The following is a 22,700-nucleotide window of genomic DNA, read 5'->3' as shown; positions in this document are numbered from 1 at the left end:
TAATATAAAATGATCTTATGATTGAGCCATAGAACAAGACAATTATAGCTGATTCCTTCCAAGAAGTAAGGCTTTCCATAAATAATGATAGGACTGCAACTGTGACCATTAAACAAACAACCAAAAACCAAAACAATAGGACAAAAACAAAAACAAAAAACCCGTATCAAGCAGGTCCACATATAAATTTAATTTTAAGATCATATTTCTCAGAAGCTCCTATTTACGTATGCGTATATAAAGATGCGTGGTCCTGGGATAATGGTTTACAGAAGTTCATTTTTTGACAAGGGAAAAGCCAGTTCTGGGTGAGAATATTTTCTGGGTAAGAAGCAGATCCACGGGAGCCCGGGTCAGTTTGAGGGCAGCCCACGAGTACTGCCCTGCTGTCGGAGGATGGAAAGATACAAAACATAGACCTCTTACAAGGTCCGCCCAAACTAATGTGTCTTGTCATTTTACCAAATTTCATCGCCTCTTGGTGGTAGTGACTAGTGTATATTGTTGTAATTTTATGATAAATGTGTCATTTCCAGAATTCATCCAAACCCTGCAATCCACATGACTAGAGAAGAAAGAAGGTAATAGCGTTTTGTATTGCTGTGTAGGTATTTGGACACAGTGGTTTTCAGAAAGGGCATGGTATGGGAAAACATGGCCTCTCCTCCTGGGCCTGCACTAAACCTGCTATCTGCCCTTGTACTGGCTAATAACCCCCTCCGGGCTGCAGCAGCCTCCACCTGGAAAATGAGGGGATTGGGCCAAATGATCTGTGGAGTCCTTTCCTGCTCTAAAAGTTTATGATTCTAAGGAGAAAGGCATCTGCAGTCACATAAGTGGACAAATTAAATGAGACCAAAAAGTAGTTCGGGCAGTTCAGTCTGCGTTGTTGGCACAGAGCACTTATCCATACGTGTGTGGAGTGATTACTTCACAGCAGTAGCAGCATGCTTAGGCCACGTTCTAAACCTTTCAGTTTATTCCTCCCGTGGGTGCACTTAGCATCTGTAAAACCTTTGGCACTCTTCAAAGGAATGAGACTGCATGTGAATAATAAGAGGTTTTTGGTGTTTTTTTCTCAAAGTACAGTGCAAGGCATTTACTTTTTTTTCTATTCAGTCACTGGTGTGGTGGGTTATCTCTTGGTAAAATACCACCCAGATGTTGAACATTTTTCTAGAAGAAAAAAGTTTAAAAAACTGACCTGATATGATGGTGATGAGGGTACCAATAAAGGAAATGTGAAGAGGAGAGTGGTGTGATGAAAAGGCTGTGGAATGAGAGCAAGACAGACAGGGATTCGATTCTTCATTCCCCATCTTATTTATTGTAGAACGTTTCTTTTTTGTATGTACAGCTTTCTTCTTTTGGACAACATTCTTCCCCCCACCCGACCCCGCCTCATTGTAATCCAGTCAGGCCCTATAATGGATGGTCAGATCTCCCACCAACTCCTACCTCTCCACAAATCCAAGTGTTGGGCACATGACCCTGGCTGGCCAATCAGAAAACATGCTGGGATAATAATTGGAGTTTGGAGCAAGATACTCTCTCATGCTCCATGTAGCAAGTTACAGAGAGCATCTTGCTTCTGGGGGATTATCTAGGTGTAAATGAAGGGAAGAAGAGGTGTGGAGACAAGAGTTCTGATGACATTTTTATATGCTCTGAGATATTCCTTATTTTTGTTTGTTTGTTTTTTCCTTAATTGAGTTTGAGTTTGGCTTTATGTACCTTATAACTTTAAGAGTAATGCTAATAATAGCAAATGCATATATGGTGCTTATTATGTGCTAGGCACTATTTTAAGGGTTTCATATATGCTAACTCATTTACTCCTACAAAAAATCTATGAGTTGCTTCCATCATTATCCACATTATGTGGAGGGGAAAACAAAGGCACAGAGAAGTCAAATAAAATGTGCAAACTCACATAGCTGGTAAGTGATAAAGAGCCAGTATTTGAACTGAAACAAGTCTAACGTCAAAGCTCATGGTCTCTGCCACTGTTTCTGTGCTTCATCTTTGAATGATAGGCCACATAGGAGAACCTTGAATGTTACTTTTCTTTGTAAACATGGAGATGATAATTGCTACATTTAATCAGGCCAGACCTTGAGTACCAAGCTCATAAAGAAAGTACTGGGGAGAGGTCATTTATCTCTTTTGAAATTGCTGGAATCAAATTGTCTATTTTTCTTTTTCTCTTCTTTTTTTAACATTTTTTCAAGAATTTATTTATTTATCTTTTAGAGGAGAAGGGAAGGAAAGAAGGAGAGAAATATCAATGTATGGTTGCCTCTCATGAGTCCCCTGCTGGGAACTGGCCTGCAACCCAGGCATGTGCCCTGACTGGGAATTGAACTGTGATCGTGTGGTTTGCAAAATTGTCTATTTTTCAAACAACCTGGGCTAGTGGTTCCTAATACATGCCTTGGTTTTGGCTTGACACTTTCCTCTTCAAGGCAGTAATATCTTGCCTAAGGTCATATCACTAACTCATTGCTTAGCTAGGAATGAATAACTGATAGCTTTTCCAGTTGGCCAAATTTGCTGAAATAATTTCAGACTCAACCTGAATGCTATTGCTCTTTGCATTACTCCTTCATATAGCATGCCCTTCTCTAAGAGGACTGGTAGATTCTACTTCTGATACATGGACCATAGCTGACATGCTGTGAGAAGTCCAAGACACATAAGGGCACAAGAGGAGAACGAAGGCACTGTATTTGACAGCTCCAACTGAGCTCCCAGATAACAGGCAAAACTAGTTGTCCACGATGTGCTTGAGCTATCTTAGATATTCCAGTCTAGTCAACTACCTGGATGCTGTAGCTCTAACTGATGTCACGTGGAGCAGAAAAACCAACCAGCCGAACCCAATCATCTCACAGAACACTCAGGTAATAAATATCAGAACACTCAGATAATTATTATTTTAAGGCACTAACTTTTAAACTACAGAAATAGGTAACTGAAACAACCTTCATGTCTCTTACTACCATGATTGTATGGCTATTTCTACCATTATTTGGCCTATATAATAGACTACATATAATGGCCTATTTGTCATTGCTAATCTATCAGGGATACAAGCAGTTCAAATTTTGGGGTCTAATGAGCTAACAAAACAAGTAAATGATAAAGATTTTCAGACTGTTATAGTTGTGGAATTTATATTTAATCCTCACAGTTTTACTTATCCCATGTACATTAATGATGAGTCAATATTACTAGCATTTCTCCTTATATAGTATTGAAAGTTTATGTGTTTGGCATAAAAATATCATTATTTGTAATTACTCGAAATCTTCATTGGGTCCTAGTGAATAATATGATACTATCTGTGAGTCTTGAGACATAGTGGTGGATTCACAGGAATAAGAACTTTAAAATATTACAGAAATCTTGCTACTATCCATATTTGATTTCACTCCATATGTGGCACTTACATAGTTAAATTATTACACTAACCTGTCAGCCTTATATTGTTCTTTGAAATGGTTTCTAAGCATTATTAGGCTTAAATAAATTACATGTGCCCAGCATATCTGAATTCATTCTTTCAAAATAAACATTTAATGAGTGCCTACTATGTGCTAAGAACAACTAGATACTAGGAATATAGAGACAAAAGACACCCCCATCCTGAAGAAGCACATTGTCTAATATATAAGAAAGAAAAACAAGCAGTCAGTAATCATGTATTAGTCAGGAATATGCATGGATGAAAGTATTAGAAAACCTAATAACAACTCGAATAATTAGGACACTTGTTCACCTGGAGTGAAATACAGGGAGTTCCAGACTGGCATGGCACCTAAACAATATCATCAAGAATACAGGGTCTTTTTGTCTTTCTTCTCTATGAGTTTTGCTAGATCACTCTCATTCTCATTGTCTCCAAATGGTTGTTACACCTCCCCAAATCAGTCTGTTCTAGAAAGGAAAAAGTGGGAAAGAGAAACTCTCTTTAAGATCTTCAGTCCTCATTTATTGAATAGACTGTGACATGGCCACAACCTATTGGTTACAAAAGTGTTTTTAACTTCTAAGTAGAGAATAAAAGGGGGAAGGGAGGTTGAAATAGGTGTTGAATGAGCCAATAACACTACGATATGCTAGGGTGAACACAGGATGCAAGGAGAGCACATAACTCAGACTTGGAAGGTTGCAAGTGGCTTCAAGATATAAATGACATATGCGCTGAGTCATGGGGTATGAGCTGGAGTTGGCCAGATCAACGGAAGAGAAGGGCACCACAGGCAGAAGATAAGGGGCCAGGAAGGGAGGAAGGGAGCCTATGATGGGCATGCCTGGTTCGCAAAGTACAGGTTTGCAGTGATAACAGCCAAAGTTGAAGAGAGATGCTGGGGACAGCAAGCAGTGCCTGAAAACTACCATATGTTAAGGAATTTGGACTTCATCACGCAGGCTACAGTGAAAGCTCGTCAAGTGTGGTGTAGAAATGATCAGATTTGTGCTTGGAATGCAGAAAACAGTTGGGTAGGCAACTGAGACTGCTATCAGAGAACTGCTGAGCTAATTAAGACATGCCATAATAAAGCCCTGATTGTGATGGTGGTGTGGAGGGAGAGAGGGTTCAGATTTTAGACATACTGAAAGGAATGGACATTTACTTGATGACTGATTAATTATAAGGGTGAAAAAACCCAAGGTGGATTCATTCCCAGGCTTCTGACTTAGACAGTTGGGGGTTAATGAGACCATTCATTGAAGCAGAAGATGGGAGGAAGAGCATGTCAAAAAATAGCTTGGTATTTGAGACTGGAGCAAGAGAGAGGTCACTGACCCAGGCCCAGTTGCTAATATAAGTATCCTGACTAGTCCCTCTGTCTTCCTTTCAATCCATTTTCCACCTTGCCGCTTGAATAATCCAATTAATATGCAAAAAGAGCCATGTCCTTCCATTGTTTAATTAGTATCATTGTAGAACTTCTTTTACTTCTAGTATTGTTAAACACATGCTAGGTGTCTGAGTTAAGGGCTTTATGTATCTTATTTTGTTCTCAATCTTTGAGAATGGATGCTGCAACTTCCTCCATTGAAAAGGGGCTCAGAGAGGAAAAGTAAGCTTCCAAAAGATCCTTACCTACTAGTAAGCACTAGAACTGGGCTTTGAACTCATGTCTGGTTGGTCTGACTGCAGCGTCTGTGTCCTTAACCACTGTGGTCCATTGTTCTTCATGCTTAATGCTTCATTCCTTCAAAGCACTTTCATATGTATTATCCACAATCCCTTTCCTCTTAATAACCATATAGGGTCATTTGGGTAGGTATATTCTTAATTATACCAAGGAGGAAATCAAAGCATAGATAATCAGGGAATGCAATTCCTCATTAATTGATCCATCCTTCTATTGTTTAATGTTTATGGGGCAGATACTAATGGGGGGAATTAAAATGCAGAGGGTTTAAGTGACTTGCTCAAGGCCCCATGACTACTTAGTGGTAAAACAGAGACTCGAATCTTTGGGTTCACAGTTCTGTGTTCTGGATGGGAGGGGAGAACTGCTTCCAAACTGCTATGGAACTTAGCAAGGACTTGGCTTGGATCAGGAGTAAAACCAGACTCAAAATGTCCTCCATCTTGTCTTCTCTCTCTCTCTCTCTCTCTCTCTCTCTGCCACTAGCTTCTGAGAAGTTGATTCTGAAATTCAGGCCTGGCATTCAGCAGCTATGGAAGAACTATCATATTTGGTGTGTGTGGCTTAATTCAGTAGGGAGGAGGAGGAGGAGGAAATGACAGGCATATTCATTTCAGTACAATATGAGATTTCATTTTTAAATAATGGTTGCTGTTAAGAAACAGACGAAATTTCCTAGAGTGGTTGTAAGCTTCCCCTTTTTTCCTACACACACAGGCAGGTAGACTCCATGGTTCTCTGTGGCTAAATAAGTAATGTGGCTACATAATGGGCCTTCTCCTAAATAATGAATGCAGCTTCTACTGCTGCCGCGGTGGGGTTAGTGACAAATTAACTCCCTCCTTCTTTGCCTCATGTGCGCAGATTCAGACTGAGGGGAGACTGTCTTATTTTCTGAGTAGACGTCACATGCCCTTCTTCTGGCTGTCGGGAAGCCGGTGGAGAAAATATCTGCTTCTCCTCCAGAGAAAACAGAAAGGAAGCAATTGATCTCTAAAGCTCTTCTAGGTTTAAGAACTGTGATTCTGTGGGTTTTAGTGCAGCATCGTATAGATTCACATGAGTTACCACTGGTGTTCGTGCCAGAGTAGGTATTTTAAGAAGTGCCATGGCTTTAATGATAACTTCATGTCAGACTCCTTTTCCTTTCTCATATTACAAAACATCACTACTTGTTCTCCTACCCTACAGCCATGAAAGGTGAGAGGGTATGCGTGGCACCTTGTGGGTGGTGCTGGGTAAAGGTCAGTTGTCTCGCTTCCGAGTGTCCTCACAGTCTGGCATTATCCTGGTGAATTTACCAGAATCTTGTCCACAGTTTTACATTTCCTTCCCTTTTATCCGTGCTTCAGAATTTGTCTGCTCATAAAGATTGACGTGTGATCCTTCAACTCACAAGAAAATCCAGCATTCTAATTAGTTAATTTGTAATGAGAAATAAAATATTCAAGCACACCAGTCATGTCAGTGTGATAAAAACAGTCTCTCTTGGTTGAAAAATATGTATATTGGAAGCCAGACTATAATCAAGATGTTGTTTAGAGTGTTTGGAATCAGAGCAAGGGTAGTTATATGATTACAATAATCAATGACCTCGACTCTGATTGCCTGATTATAGTAGAACTCTTTCAGTTGTGACAGACGCACAAATTATCTCAGGCCAAAAGGGGAGTGTCTCAAATGATCTCAAACCAAGGGGAATTTATTTAAAAAATACTGGAATACCACATGGAAATCCAGGCAAATGTATGGAATGGCTGGGCCTCAGAGACTGCTGGAATCATTTGCTTCCTCTGAGGACAAGGGTGTCACTTCACACAGTTCTCGTCAAAGCAGAGTGACCGCCCCTTTTCCAGTGGTCTCTGCTAAGGAATCCCATGGGAGAGCCCTGACTGAACGTGGCCTGGAGGCTGATATTCGGACCTGTAGCTATAGGGAGGAATGGAATGCTAAGCAGAGCTATGCGGCACAGGCTTGCTCCTGGTGGTCCCGGACAGTGACCCGAAGTCGTTACTGGCTGCCACAGCTGCTTTGGAACACTGACAGAGATGTGCACGGCCTCTGCCCCCAGAACCGGAGAGGTCTCTCTGTAAGCCAGCTCATCACTCCTTCGGGATGATGCCTGAAACCAACGCCTCCCTTATTCTTCTCACCTTCTGCTTTCCTGCACTTCTCCGAAGGCCGTTTCTCTTCTAGTAGACGTGTTCTGTTCTAATATGTTTTAATTCAGTTATTGCCTCAAGCTGATATCTAAGAGGAAGATTTATGCTGAGTTTTTTATATTTTTATTCTCAAAAGACCACCTTATTTTAAATGTGATGAACCATATTACTTAAAAATTTGTTGCCTTGTTCTTCAGATTTAAAAAGGGGAGAGGCAGACATGGAGTTTCACTGACTGAAAGTCATTCAGTACTATAAAAGTTTCCATTTTGTTGAGCCACATTGCTTTTCCAAAGGATAACTGAATATTCTAATTTCCACCTCTATTTAAGTTTTCATTATAATCTATATCTCTTTATAGTTATTCTTATTGCTTTATTCACTCATAAGTATTTTTTGGTACTTGTGTCAGACTGTGCTGGGAGGCAATAATAGGAGAGGGCGTGGGCCTGAGCATGGGGGAAGGGGTTCCACCTGCTTTAAGTGAGTAGGGAGGTGCCCGGTGCTGCCTTGCAGGGTCAGCCTGCCCAAAGCTACACTCTGATATTTGACTAATAATCATATCATTTAAGTCAGAGCTTTGCATAAGAATAAAGTAGGAGAGCATGTTCATTGTTATCTATTAATACAAACATCTTAAGATTATGGAATATCTTTCTTGTATTTCCATTTGAATGCTATTGAATATTATACTACTCAAAACACCCATTTATCGACTCATTATTTACTTATAATGCAAGTTAATTTTTTTACCAAATTTGCTTTATATTTTTAAGAGAAATGATTTCTTGTATTTATCATAACCATCCAGTATATCCACCCTACTGATGGAGGTTAGCTTTCAGATTTTCGTTATTACACATAAGGGTGCACCGAGTATCTGTGTACACATTCCCTTGAATGTAGATGCAAGGGTTTCTTCATGCTCAGAAATAGAGTTTCTGGGTATTGACATAAATGCACCTTTAATTTTACAACACACTGACACTGGTAATGTGTGAATGTACCCATTCTTTCATATCCTTATACATGTTATAGACATTTTAAATTCATGTCAATCTAATGGTATAAAATGGTACCTCATTGTTTTACTTTGCACTTCACTAATTACTGAATTTAAGACTGAACTTTAGGCCCAAATTTATCTTAAAATAGTTATTAGCTATGTTTCTTCTACTGTGAATTGACTGTAGATAGGCTTTGTCCATTTTTCTATGGGATTCTGTTTTTTATTGATGTGTAAGAATGTTTTATTCTGGGTACTAATCTTGTTTTGTTTAATTTTATGGTATCTGACAAGATCGGGTGCGTTCTGGGTGGTATGGCCGTAGACTAATTTTATGGTATCTTCTTTTAGTCTATGTCTTCTCTTCTGACTGTCCATGGTGTCTTTTGATCAATAGAAATTTTAGATCATAATTTAAGCAGTACTTATATATCAAATGGAAAACTATGAACCCCTTAGAAATGATACATATGTGTGTGCCCACACATGTGTGTATGTGTAGCATGGACTGATTGAGTCACCCACATATAAATGGAGGAGTTATTTTATGTCTCTCAACAAATTTTGTGTTTTTCCCATAAATGTCATAAATTTTCTGTGACATGTATTCCTCTAGGAATTGTAGAGATTTCATTGCATTTTCCATTTCAACTGTGCATTCTAGTTTCTCATCGCTGACTTTGGGCGCACTGTTTTTGTGTATTGGTCTTGTATCCAACAGCCTTCCAGAAACGTGCCTGTTGTTATGACTCAAAGGTCCTCTTGGATTTTTTAATGTAGACAATTTAGTTATCTGTGGATGATGAAAATTTTGGGTTTTCCCTTCCAATTATTATACATACACTTCCTTTTCTTGTTTTACTGCATTTGCTAGAATGTCCCGTACATTGTTGGATAGAAACGCTGATAGAGGTCTACTCCGACTGGGAATGTTTCTGGGGAGCATTTTCATCACCTCGGTTTTGATTCTTATTTATGGTTTATTCTCAAAGTAATGTTGCCTTTTCTTTACATTTTAAGCATGTTTAATTTTCCTGGACTGGCTGGCAGCTACCATAAATCCTATGGAGGAAAAATGAGAAGTGTGGGCAGTTTCCTCTATCTCTTAGTTCAAGAGTGCCCTCTTCTGCTAGAACAGTGAAGTGAACTTTATTTCATTAATGGCATCTTTTTGCAGGGCATGGGGAGGTGGGCAGGGAAGTGGTGGTTCTAGGACCTTTAATTTCTGGGCCTGATTTCTTATTTTTCTTTATTTTGCCAGCTGTCCCCACCTGCAACTTCCCTAGAAGCGGTGCCTTACTTACAAAGACTGCCACTGTGGTCTTGCACACCCCAAGCCTCTTTCTTGGAGCCGGTGTTCAAATCCTCTAGTCTCACATGTTCTCAGGTGTTTTTTTTTTTTCCATCAAATGAGATTGAATCAGGCACAAGGGGAAATGATGCAATCGCAGGAAGTATGAGTCTGCTGCTGGCATTAACACAGCATGTTGTTTTACAGAAAACATTTTAGTTTAGTGAACAGAGTATACTTTAAAATGGTGGTAAAGTATAGTATGGATAATACACAAACCAGTAATAGTCACTCGTTATCATGATCACTATTATTACTACAGATAATTGTATGTGCTATACTTTTATACGACCAGCCGTGCAGCAGGTGCGTTCACACCAGCATCACCACAAACATGTGAGTAATGATTTGCGCTACAACGTGATCATGTCAGTGCTACTCCTCTGGAAACCATACATCGAAAGCCCGTCAGGAATCAGTGATTATCAGCAAGTAAAATGAACACCTGAACCCTTTAACTTCTGAGCTGGACTTTCTTTTTGTATTGGAATTCTTTTATTTGTTGAACTCTCTTACTTTCCCACTAGCTTAGCCATGTATTAAAATGTTTAAATTTCCTTCTACCCAGTATTTTTAGGTGTGCAGTTCTCAGAGGAGTTTCCTTGACTGTTTAGTTCCATAAAGTGTCAGGAATAGAAGTAGAGCTTTAATTTCTCATGGGAGGATGATTTTACCCCACCCTCAGTTTCAAATGGAAAGAAACTTTTTGGCGAGTTTCCCTGAACTGGTTACTACAGTTTTTTGGCTCCTGCTCTATGGAGGTCCAGCCTCTGCAGACTCCTGGCTGTGAATAGGGGTTTAGCTCTCTGCCTTCTGTGAACGCCCCCCGCCCAGGCCATGTCTTCTGCCTTTGATACACAGCGCAAGCTCCAGCCCCTATCCTTGGGCCATCAGCTTATGCTTCCCATTCTAATGAGTCTACTCTTCATTTCTAGCCCTTCAGGGCTTCCCTTTTGAGCTTATTCACTTGGGGCAAGTGGGATGTGTTTTATTTGAAATTCTGCATGTTTAATGGGGTGGAGGCTGGGGAAGCTATGTTATCTCAGTCCTCCTCCTGGCTGTCTTCTGTTAATCTTGTCAGTTGTCATCTAGCAGAGAACATGGACATAGAATCAAAAAGGTCTGAGAGGCAAAAAATGAGTAGTAGAGAATTCCGAAAGTCTGGAATGCACCTGAGCGCATGGACTTGGGATTGGTAGCATATCATTAGCCCAGGAAAGTGGTAGATGATGCCGAACTGAAGGTTGTGAAGGAAGACCACCCTGCTGGGGTAGGTAGCACTATAAACAAGGCTGAGAAGTTGTGGGTTTTAAAATTTTTATTAGGGCCGATCCTTCTTGAAATGTTTTTATTTTAAGTACATAGCACTAACATTTTTAAATGTTCGTTTTTGAAGTCATTCTTTTCTCAATATAATTTTTTATGGTTATGACTTCTCCCTCTTAGGTGTTCATTGACCACATATACTGAGGACTACACTCCACCATATGACTATCAGCCACTTGTGAGTATAAGGGGGTTGGAAAGCCATATTATAATACTTGTGTATATCCATAAAATGATTGTTTACATCCAGTGTAAGTAGTTAAGCTTAGGAAGAAAGGACAAATTGCTGAGATTTATGATATTTTATATTTATTTAGAGATATTTGCTATTTGAGGGAGTCAATACAATGTTTTATGGTTATGATTTTTTAGATGTTTTATGGTTATAGATTTCAGGGAGAAAATATTACAGTGTCTAAAACATATTAGTGATTCAATACTTTCTTCTTCAGCTTCTTTTGTTATCCCTGTCCCTGAATTTAATTTATCTGGAATGAGAACCTGCCTTTCTATTCATTTTTATTGTATTGACACATAAAAGTGGCTTAATTTGGCTCTGGGAAATGTGTGTGTTGATAAAATATGCCCAGTTTATAACTTGAATATACTTGTACTTAAAAAGTTATATGCCAGAAACAGAACAAGGCTGCATCTTCTGGAAGTCTCAACCAGTGCAATATATAAGAGATTTGATTATTCAAAATGAGGGGGAAAAGTTATCTTTATTTTAAGATAGTATAATTATCTTCTTAGGAGAACCAAGATACTAAACTGAGAATTAAAATAAATAAGAGCATTTAGTAGGGTGAGTGAATACAAAATAAGCAGATAAAAAACAGCAGCTGGTTAGTAAACTATAAAGGAAAAAAGCATACGATTACTGTAACAACACACATTTAAAATACGTTCATGAGGAAAAGCTTAGATCAATAAAGAGCAACAGAGAGGATGTGGGAGACTGTCTCCAAAGATGGCGGGTTTTCCCACTAGCACAGGCCACTTTCCCAGCAAGGTGTGAACGTTTCTGCCTTTTGAATCTGGACTCTCAGGTCCTTGATTTGATCACTAGGACATAGCAAAAGTGACCCTGTTTCAGACAGAAACTTATCTTACCTTATAAAAAAACTGCTTCCGATTCTTGGAGCCTTGAGCCCCCTTGTGAGATACCCAAAGTACTGTGCTAGAGGAAGAGGCCAGGAGGGAACGAGGCTGAGCCCATGAATGAAGAAGCCCCATGGGACAAGCAGCCTGGCTGAGCCTGGACTCCAGCCGCCCTCTCTCTGCAGCCCGTGAGAGCTTCCAAGAAAGTAGTAAATTGTTGCATGTAACCACTCACTCAAACAGAAATCTCAAAAAGAAATAACTACTATTTTAGAGGACTGGAAAACTAAATGAATTGTAAATGAAATTTATAAATTTAATACTCTGTGAGGTAAAGATGGGGAGAGATGGGTTCTTTTATCTGTTGCCAGGTAAATTTTAAATTGTTTTAGTCTTTCTGGAAAGGAATTTGGCAGTATGTATCAAGATACTATTTGATTGAATAATTCTCCTTCTAAGAAATTTCCCCAAAGAAAAATGATTTGAAAGCTTAAGATACTCATCACTAGATTATTTATAATGGCGAAAGTTAGAAAGTGCCTAATGTTTTAGTGTTAGAAATGGTACTAATTGAATATGCTATAATCACATGGTGAGATTATTGAAGCCTTTTAACATCTGTAGATAGTTCTTAGTGTCTTGATAAATCTTCATTTAAGATCAAGAAAAACATTGATACAAAATTAAACATTTATTTTATCTAAGCAATGTAAAAATATGGAGAAAAGCTGAAGAAACTGTCAAAATACTACTAAATTTGGCCATTGAATGGTGATACTGTTGGTGATTTTCTTCATCTCCACACTTTTTAGCCCGATTGTTTATAATTAAAAAAACAGACAAGGAAACAAACACTTTATTTTAAAATGCAACTCAGGCTCATTCTCTTATATGCATGGAGTTTGGTTCCATCTCTACATGAAGAAAGTTGAGTATATAATTAAAAACTCACAAAATTCAAAGGACTAATTTCCCCATAGGCAGAACTATAAAGAATGTGGGATGTATTCTCAGAGTGCATGAATCTTTAACCATTGTGTTATAAATTTATGGTTTTAATTTGCAGCATTATTTCTAGTATTTCTCCATTGCTGATTTCCACATTAACAGCACAGCATGTCACAGCAGTTGTTTGCTTTATTTAGAGTTTTGTTCGTTCACTTCCAACTTCCATGCCAAAGGATTGATTTTGAGATGTTTTCAGCACTGCTTCCTAGCACCCCCATTTCATGAATCTTTGCATTATGTTCTTATAGGACACAAAAATATTTTAAATTATAACAGTGGATGGTTAAATAGCAGCAGAATAGTGACTGAAGTTATTACACATGTAAACAAGTGTATGCCTCACAAAATACTAACAAATGAAGAAGAATATTTTTTACTTGCTAAGTACTTTACCATACGGCCTTAGCATAAACAGTTCACCACTCACTCAGGCTACCACCTTTGCAATTATATAATTCCGATGCAATCTTAAAATATTTGGATTCATACTATTTCAAATTTTGTGTATGAATTGAGACTTTATTAATTTTTATATTATGGGCTCTTACATTTGCTTAACTGCATATTCACATGAAGTGGGACAGCATTATGGGAAGCTTAAAGAAAATGAGAGCTATCACACCATGGCTCTGAATATAATTAAGGAAATACAGACTATTAAAAGCTGTGAAATTGTTTCCAAGGAGAGATCAGAGAATTGCAAGCTACTTCTTCAGAACTCCACTTCTTACACTGTATGTTTATTACAGCTCACTCAATTTCAGTTGAAAGATATCTTATTTTAAAAGCTTCCTCATCCTTTTCCCAAAGAACCAAAATAGAGGAAAAGTTTCAGAGAAGGTAGATTAGAGGCCTGGTCCATGGCTGGCTGTTCACAGGGTACAAGAGCCTTTAAGATGGGGATCAGTGAGCCAAGCATAGTTGTGCCTGCTGAATACATTCAGGATGAGTAAAGAAAAGAATGAATTCAGGCAAACTCAGGAAGCTGGAGGCCCGAGGGAACAAGAATGTTGAGAAAAAAGAACAACCATGGCGGTTGTGAAGGAGTGAGAGAGACATAGAAGAACTGGAAGTAATGCACGAGGGGATGTACTGAATTCATTGGAATTTCGGACGTAGGGGGATGCGGGAATCCAGGATGTGGCCATGGGAGTGAGTTTCTACAATGGCATCAAAGCCATTGACCCGAGAAGGTGAGAAAATGATAAGACAGATGGCTGCTTAGTTTCTAAATACGGGTGTAAAAATCAAACCGTGAGGCAGCAGGAAAGAAGGGCTGGGCCGGCAGCCACGGCAGACGCTCCAGCCCTCAGTGAAATTTGGGAGCATTTCGGAAGTTAGTGGCTCCTCCCAGCCGTGCAGCTGTCCTTCGGGTACATCTTGTTGGTCTGTATCAGGTGTGAAGTGACTCTTGTTTTCCTAAATAGAGCTGCCTTAATTCTCTTTGAAGGCGTATGAGCACCTTTAAATCAGAAAGTGTTGCATGTCCTGGTCTGTTCAGGGATAGAAAGCTGAGGATGTCTTTAATAGAGAATTACGTTTTAAAGTTGGCAAGCATTCCAAACCGACCACATGGGGTCCAAGCAGTGTTTTGTAATAGGTAAGAAAAGAAGCTGCATCTGTTTAAGAATTATTTCCAGTAACAGCAGGATCGGCCTGTCCTACCACTGGGCCTCTATGTGCTGGTGTGGAGAGAGCATTGTTAAAATATTGATATTTTTGTGCTGGTTGAAAATTAGCTGTGGCCTTGAATTGCCCCAGAACCTGGCCACTTCAGCAGGCCCAGGCCCTGCCCTGGACTCCCCAGACACAGGACAGCATGGTGACTTTCCTAGGCCTTAAGCATTTTTGCCTTCACAGGCTCCTTCTTCCAGTAAAAAAAAATTAAACAATATGTTTTGGAACTGCATTGATATCAAGACAAACATAATCCAAGTTGGATTATATTAACTCTTTGGATTTAAAAGCTTATTAAAGAAATACATTTTTAGACTATATTTTTCATTGGCATTTTGTAAAGATTACCCATTTTTTCGCCCTTCTTTTATACTGTCTCCTTAAATATATTTACTGTGTTATTATGTTTTATGGCCATATTATGTGACTGTTATTGTTAACATTCTTGAAATTACTGCCAAAAATGAATGAATATTATTACACAACACTAAAGCATACAATACTCATTTTTCCCCTGGGAAATACTTTTGAACTTCTACACCCTATTTTAAACAAAATTTTCAGTATAATAGGTGCCAAAGTTTTCTGCCCTGAGATATTTATGAATGTTATATTACCACCATCATTTCCTAACTTAGCTAGGAGTTTCTATCATTTGCTAGAGTTAGCTTTTCTAAACACTTCTGCATTGTTTCATTGTGGTAAAATATACATAATATAAAATGTACTAATTTTTAGTGTACAATTTAGTGGTATAAGTGTAGTTACATTGTTGTTATATTCATTTTTCTTAAACTCTGATTTTAAAAAAATGGAAACATTTTTGTAAGCCCCCAAAAGTAGTGTGGGTCCTGGGCACTGGGCTTCCTGTGCCTCATGGCTGAGTTTGTCCAGTCAGGACCTTCTGGGAGCTCAACACCTACCTGATCAGAGACCTCTGGGACTTGCACTGCCTGATTGGTTCGTGCTGTATTGATTCATAAATACCCCTATTATCATCCCAGACAAAAATGCACCTTGGTGAGGAGTTAAAAATGGACAGCATCATTAGGGGCCCATTATTGTTCACTGAGGCTCATTCACATGAAAGAAACTTCTTCCCCCAAGCTTGGAACTGCCTTTAGCATTCCTCCTCCTAAGAAGATATGCCTACCAGGAGCCATAAAAAGAAGACAAGGAAAAGATGGACTTGCTGAAAAACACTAAACGCTGGGATAGAAAATGAATCTAGAACAGGGTAGGAGTTCTATGGGAAGCACCACTCATCTGAACTAAATTAGCTTTCAGTTTCCACTTTGGCAATTTCATCCAGTGTAGACAGCCCATGCATGCGTGTGTGTGTGTGTGTGTGTGTGTGTGCGTGTTTAGTCTAGAATAAAATGTGGATTTGCAAACCTTCTACCCAGAAAATTGAGGCTGAAATTTAACTAGGTAATGTTCCAGGCTCTATGATGTATCTTCATGACTTTTATTTTAGTTCTACTTTTCTTTGTACTGCATCATAATATGCCTGCTATTAAATTTTCTCCTTTTTCCCTGTTACTGTTCTGACTCAATATCTGCTAATAAAAAAAGTAATGACCTTTTGTTGACTATTCTTGTGCATCTTATTATCTATTATTAACTGAAAAAATGAGAGTTTTAGATTCTTCTGCAAACGAAGTAGTGGTGGGGGTGAAGTTGGAGAAGAGAGAAGGGGTCATAGACTTGCGCCTAGTGTGTGTTCTACAATACTGCTGCTGGTGAACCATGAGCCAGCCTTCTATTACTTGGGTTCGGAAGGAGGTGGCGGCCTTCCTTAGTCTAAATTTCATTTCTGAAAGATCTCATGGTATGTCATACCTATATGTGTGTGCTTACCTTGTATGTATAAATGTAGGTTGTATCTTATAGGCAAACAATTCGCATTCTGAGTCTCAGCTTCAACCTCAGGATCTATTGGCAGCTGCTTATATTGTTCCACAGGACTTCCACAGCTCCTCCCAGTTAGCGGGGATGCAATAGGATTTGCCTTATTGATTATCCTCGGTCATGTGGGTAGGCCTTGTCCCATCAGTTGATGGTAGCCTTAAGAGCAAAAACTTGAGGTTTCTTGGAGCAGAGGGAACCCTGACTCAACCCCTGTAACACAGAAACTCTGCCCGAGCTCCCACCATTGCAGTCACGTGAGCCAGTTCCTTAAAGTCTCCATCTCTTTGGTTCTCTCTTTCTCTCCCTGAGAATCTTCACAAATATAGACAGGAAGATATTCATGAGCTCTCTGGCTCTCACATTCTACTCTTTGATGTGATTCTTTTTTCTTGATCCTGCCTCTTTCATTGATCCTGCCCTGTCCTAATAATCACTTAATTATAACTAAGTAATCTTTCTGGTTAAGGACATTGGTGGACATTTAATTCAAGACTACTTGAAAGTTAGGAAATAAATATTATAACTTCTGCTCATCTTGTATATCACCAACAATTGAGAAAGTGTGGGCATCTATTTTCAGGAAACTCAGTTCTGAATTATTGTTTGGTATTTAGTTTTTCTGTAATTGTATTTACACTTACACTGACTTCTGAAGTTAAGCAACCATGATTTCCTTTTTGTTCTGGGGTAACTCATAAAGCTCAGTTCTATGTTAAGAAACTTGGGATAGTGGGAGATTTCACTTTCTTCTTTTTGATTATCTTTCATTTGTACAGTGAACATATTTGACTTTTGTAATGGAGAAAAACAGAAAAAATTTTAAATTGAGAACCCTAAGCCTCAAATTTATACCTAACTTTACCACTACAAGTATAAAACATGAAAAATAGTTGTAGGAGAGGGGTTGAGGGGTGAAAAGGATAAAGGGGTTAAGCAAAAACAAATAAACAAACAAACAAATACAAAACCCCACAGACACAGACAAAGCACGATGATTACAGAGGGCAAAGCAGGTGGGGGGAGGCAGAAGAGGGTAATGAAGAAATAAATGGTGATGAAAGGAGACTCGACTTGGGGTGGTGAACACGCAGTATAATATACAGATGACGTATCATAGAATTGTACACCTGGAACCTATATCATTTTATCAACTAATGTCACCCCAATAAAGTCAATAGAAAAGTAAAAAATAAGAGTTACAGATGTCCTCACATAATATAGATTGAAGAGTAAGAAAAATGATATTTCTTTTTATATGATTAAAATGATAGGACCAGGCCCTGGCTGGTGTAGCTCAGTGGTTGAGCTCAGGCTTATGAACCAAAGCATCGCCGGTTTGATTCCCAGTCAGGGCACATGCCTGGGTTGCAGGTCATATCCCAGTATGGAGTGTGCTAGAGGCAACCATACATTGATGTTTCACTCCCTCTCTTTCTCCCTCCCTTCCCCATCTCTCTAAAATAAATAAATAAAATCTTTAAATAAAAAATAAAAAATAAAATGATAGGACCAAAAAAATTTATGCATAAAGAAGAAGAAATTCTGAGGTTCAATAGCTAAGGTTCAATAGTATACTGCTTAGTTCTTGTTGCTGGCCTTTACTAAAGTTTGTGTGATATTGTCAGTTTGTTTCATGATGTTCATTCTATGGATCCCCACATTTTTCTTTGTTATGAAACCTTACTATGGTGACTAGATTCATTAATGATATAAATACTTACATTTATACCCATAGCCTACACTTCCTTGAACTTTCTATGACTACTTTTAGTTGAATGCCTGAATTTGTTACAAGTACTTTTCCTTTGTAAAATTTTATCAAATAAAAATGGATAGTGAACGTTTCTTATATATATAACAAAATACATATAACTAGTTAATATTTATTATAGCTATATTTGCCAATTATTCTGTTATGTGCGATGAAGTCATCAGGAGAAAAAATACCCAGTAGGAATGATATGATTTTAAATGTAGTGAAGGAGATAAACGGCAGGATCTGTCTGTGATGCCTATCCCCTGTGACCCCCAGGGCGGGTAAAGTTCACTGGCTGTAGGAGAATGTTTCTTTTCCCTCCACATCACTCTGCATGTGTGCTGAGAAGACAACCTTGTTTGGGGAAGACAGGTTTTTAATCAAATACATATAAATGCTAAAGAATTTTATGCATAATGCATACTAAAAAAAAATAAAACAAAATATCACAGCAACTTGCGTTTATGCCTATTTTCATTCCATTCAATGTGACACTTACATTAATAAGTTTGCTGCCTAAAATACCTTTTTAAGAGTAAATGGAGTACCCCAAATGAGCGTACTTCTAGGGGTGTCGGGGTGAATGGCCTTTGCTGTATGAATGCCAGCGGCTACGAGCTGTCTGTGATGGTGGACACAAGGTTAGTTCACGGTGACTGATCTGGCCAGGAAACATAACCCATTATGCATTTTTATAGATGATCTGGATGAAAGAATTGAACTATGCTTTCAAATGATCCTGATATTAAATTAGACAGGGTTACCGATGTTCCAGGAGGCTGGCCTAAAATTAAAAATGACTTTGAAAATAAAATGATCAAAAATAAAAGGTCCTAGAGAAAAAGGATGAAATAAAGAAAGAGTAAGCACAGAACAGTCCCTTGGAAGACTGGGGGAAAACTGGGTGAAGACTGGGAATACTGTTAACTAAAAACCAGCAAGGTTTTTTCATTTATTCTGAAAAAAGATTTCAGAAATAATGGTTCTTGGATTAAGATATAACACCCAAGGAGTGGTGGGGTGGAATGGGGAGGGGATGGGTAGCTAAGAATAGGGTGCCCATAACTTAAATATACCCTGATATATTTTACTGATATAAGTGATAAAACTATCATCTGTCCTTTATAATAAAGGAAGATTGATTGAGGGCCCTATTTACCAAGAAGACCTTCTAACACCCCAACTTGCCTTTCTATGATGTTAAAAGGGAAAACAGAAAGAAAAAAAGAAAGAAAGCCAAGACTGATTCCCCTGCACGCCACCCCACGGTGATTCTCTTGCTTCGTCCTAAGTGGTTTCTGATTCTGCAGGGCCTGCTGCCCTCAATATTCACTTATCTGATGTTCTTTACTTTCCCATCCTTTATCAGCATGCTTCCTTTGACTTTCTCGACCTTTCCTTGAAACAGTACCCTCAAAGATGACGAGAGATCGATCCTTACTGTTGCTTGTGTTTTGTCAGGCCCTACCCTCCACGGAGCTTCTTTAGAAGTGGGGATTTGTTGGCTACCGCTGCGTTCTTCTGCCTCCCTCTCCCTTCAGAATCTATGACATTGCAGCACATTCTCCATATCTCTCCTGTGCGCTTTGTGGTTTCTTTATGGATCCAACCCTGGGTGCCCCCAAGATTTGGACCCCAGAACCCTAGTTCTCTCATTTTACACAATCTCAGCAAATTCATCCACTCCATGGCTCCCCGGCCATCGCTTTTTGGGGGGCTTCATAATTTCAGACTTAAAGGAAAGTTGAAAGAATAGCACAAGGAGCTCCCATATAATCTTTATGCAGAGTTACCAATTCTTCACCATTTGAATGTAGACTGGAGACATTGTGGCCCTCTACCTGTAAATAATTCAGTGTGGTTTCCCTAAGAACAAGGACTCATGGTAGTTCTCAACCTCAGAAGAGTTAATAAAATTTAATTATATAATCCACAGTCTGTATTCAAATATAATTCATGGCCCCAGTAATGCCCTTCAGAGCTATTTTTCTAGTTCATGCTCACTGCCGTGCCAAGGGCACGGAACTCCCTCTGGGCCAGCTGTTCCACGACCCCACCTTCCAAGTAAAGATTTGTACTTGGACTTCTGCCAAGATGGAGGCATAGGTGGAAACACTGTGCCTTCTCCCACAACCAAGTTTGAATACAACAAAGCTTTAGTAAACAAAGATGCAGCCAAAGAACAGAAAATTGAACTATACGGAAGTCCAACAACAACGGACCATTCAACCGGACTGGTAAGAGGGGCAGAGCCAGCAGCAGAGCAGGGTCCGGCGGGAAAGATCTCCCAACCCCAGGCACCCAGGCAGTCAGGGTAGCATCAGGCGGACCCAGTAGGGGCACAAGGTAGCGGTCTGGCCGCGGTCACACAATCGAGTGCAAATAGACCAGCAGAGGAGTGAGCAGTGAGCAGTGAGACAGACCGCACAGGCCCCAGCAGCGGACCCAGTGAGGGCGTAAGGTGGCAGGTCTACATATTTGAGCACAGTGAGACAGACTGCACAGGCCCCAGCAGCAGGAAGCAGCAGAGGGGACCGCCATTGCTCCCCTTTGACCCCGCCCCCACATACAGCACCACAACCCAGAGACTGAGTTGCCTGGCCCTGGTGAACACCTAGAGCTCCACTCCTCATACATAACAGACAAGAACAGCCCAAAATATGGCTCAAGAAGAACTCAAAGCCCCAGAGCCCATAACTCTAAGCGACAAAGACATAGCCAAACTATCAGATGCACAGTTCAAAATACTGGTGATCAGGATGCTCACAGAACTGATTGATTTTAGTCACAAATTAGAGGAACAAATGAAGGCTAAACTAATTGAAATGAAGGGAAATGCACAGGAAACCAATAGTGATGGAAAGGAAGCTGGGATTCAAATCGAGGGAGTGGACCAGAAGGAAGGAAGAAATGATCAAACAGAAAAATGTGAAGTAACAAGAATTCAAAAAAATGAGGGGAGGCTTAGGAACCTCCAGGACATCTTTAAACATTCCAACATCCAAATTATAGGGGTACCAGAAGGGGAAGAGGAACAGCCACGCATGGAAAACTTATTTGACCAAATAATAAAGGAGAACTTCCCCAATCTGGCAAAGGAAATAGACTTCCAGGAAATCCAGGAAGCTCAGAGAGTCCCAAAGAAGTTGGACCCAAGAAGGAACACACCGAGGCACATCATAATTACATTAGCCAAGATTAAAATGAAGGAGAAAATCCTAGAAGCAGCAAGAGATAAGGGGATAGTTACCTACAAAGGAGTTCCCATCAGACTGTCAGTGGATTTCTCAAAAGAGACCTTACAGGCAAGAAAGAGCCTGAAAGAAATATTCCAAGTCATGAAATCCAAAGACCTACATCCAAGACTTCTCTATCCAGCAAAGCTTTCATTTAGAATGGAAGGACAGATAAAGTTCTTCTCAGATAAGGTCAAGTGCAAGGAGTTCATCATCACTAAGCCGTTATTATATGACATATTAAAGGGACTTATCTAAGAAAAAGAAGATAAAAAATAGGAACAGTGAAAGGACAGCAAACTCACAGTTATTAACCATACCTAAAACAAAAGCAAACCAAGAGGACAGCTAGATTAGGAGCAGAACCATAGAAATGAAGAACACATGGAGGGTTAGCAACAGGGGGGTGGGAGGAGGAGAAGGGGGGAGAAGGTACAGAAAATAAGTAGCATAGACAGTAGGTAGAAAATAGATAGGGGGGAGGGCAAGAATAGTGGGGGAAATATAGAATCTAAAGAACTTGAGACATGTGATCATAAACTAAAGGGGGGAATGGTGGGGGAGGGGTGTGCAGGGTGGAGGGGAATGAAGGGGGGCAATAGAACAACTATAATGGTATAATCAATAAAATATATTTAAAAAAAGATTTATACTGATGTCGTCTCCACTTTAAAATGCCTAAAATCTGACTCACCTTTTCCTCCTAAAACATGTCCTCCTCATCTCCATGTCTGTCTTATTCTTTTTAATGGTGCTAAAACTCTCTTAGCCATACAGGTTTGAGGCTATGGAACATCTTCTATTCTTTAACCCCAGTTAACCCAGAAAGTCTTCCACATTCTTTCTGTGAAATGTCTCCTTCAGCCTGGCTCTGCATGAGCCACCATGGGCTAATGCCCACTCATGGCAGAGCTCAGACAAATTTTTCCAGTTACCCTCATCTGAAGGGCTCAGAAGAAGCTTGCAGTGATTGTTCTGTCTCCCATGACCTTCGTCAG

General features: G+C 39.5%; 1 protein-coding gene across 2 annotated transcripts in view; it reads left to right on the top strand.

The window, feature by feature from the left end:
- The window catches only part of CFAP95 (cilia and flagella associated protein 95), a 111,004-nt gene that overhangs the window by 83,874 nt on the left and 4,430 nt on the right, over nucleotides 1-22,700 (top strand). For both annotated transcript variants that reach the window (XM_037061689.1, XM_037061688.1), the window contains exon 5: nucleotides 11,134-11,191. In XM_037061689.1, the coding sequence (XP_036917584.1) occupies nucleotides 11,134-11,191 (58 nt within the window). The remainder of the gene's footprint in view (nucleotides 1-11,133; nucleotides 11,192-22,700) is intronic.

This window comes from Sturnira hondurensis, unplaced genomic scaffold, assembly GCF_014824575.4.
Source record: "Sturnira hondurensis isolate 20B ecotype Veracruz unplaced genomic scaffold, ASM1482457v3 Scaffold0013515, whole genome shotgun sequence".
Classification (NCBI taxonomy): domain Eukaryota; kingdom Metazoa; phylum Chordata; class Mammalia; order Chiroptera; family Phyllostomidae; genus Sturnira; species Sturnira hondurensis.
The sequence above is the reverse complement of the archived record's forward strand: the minus strand, read 5'-3'. Positions and strand labels throughout refer to the sequence as shown.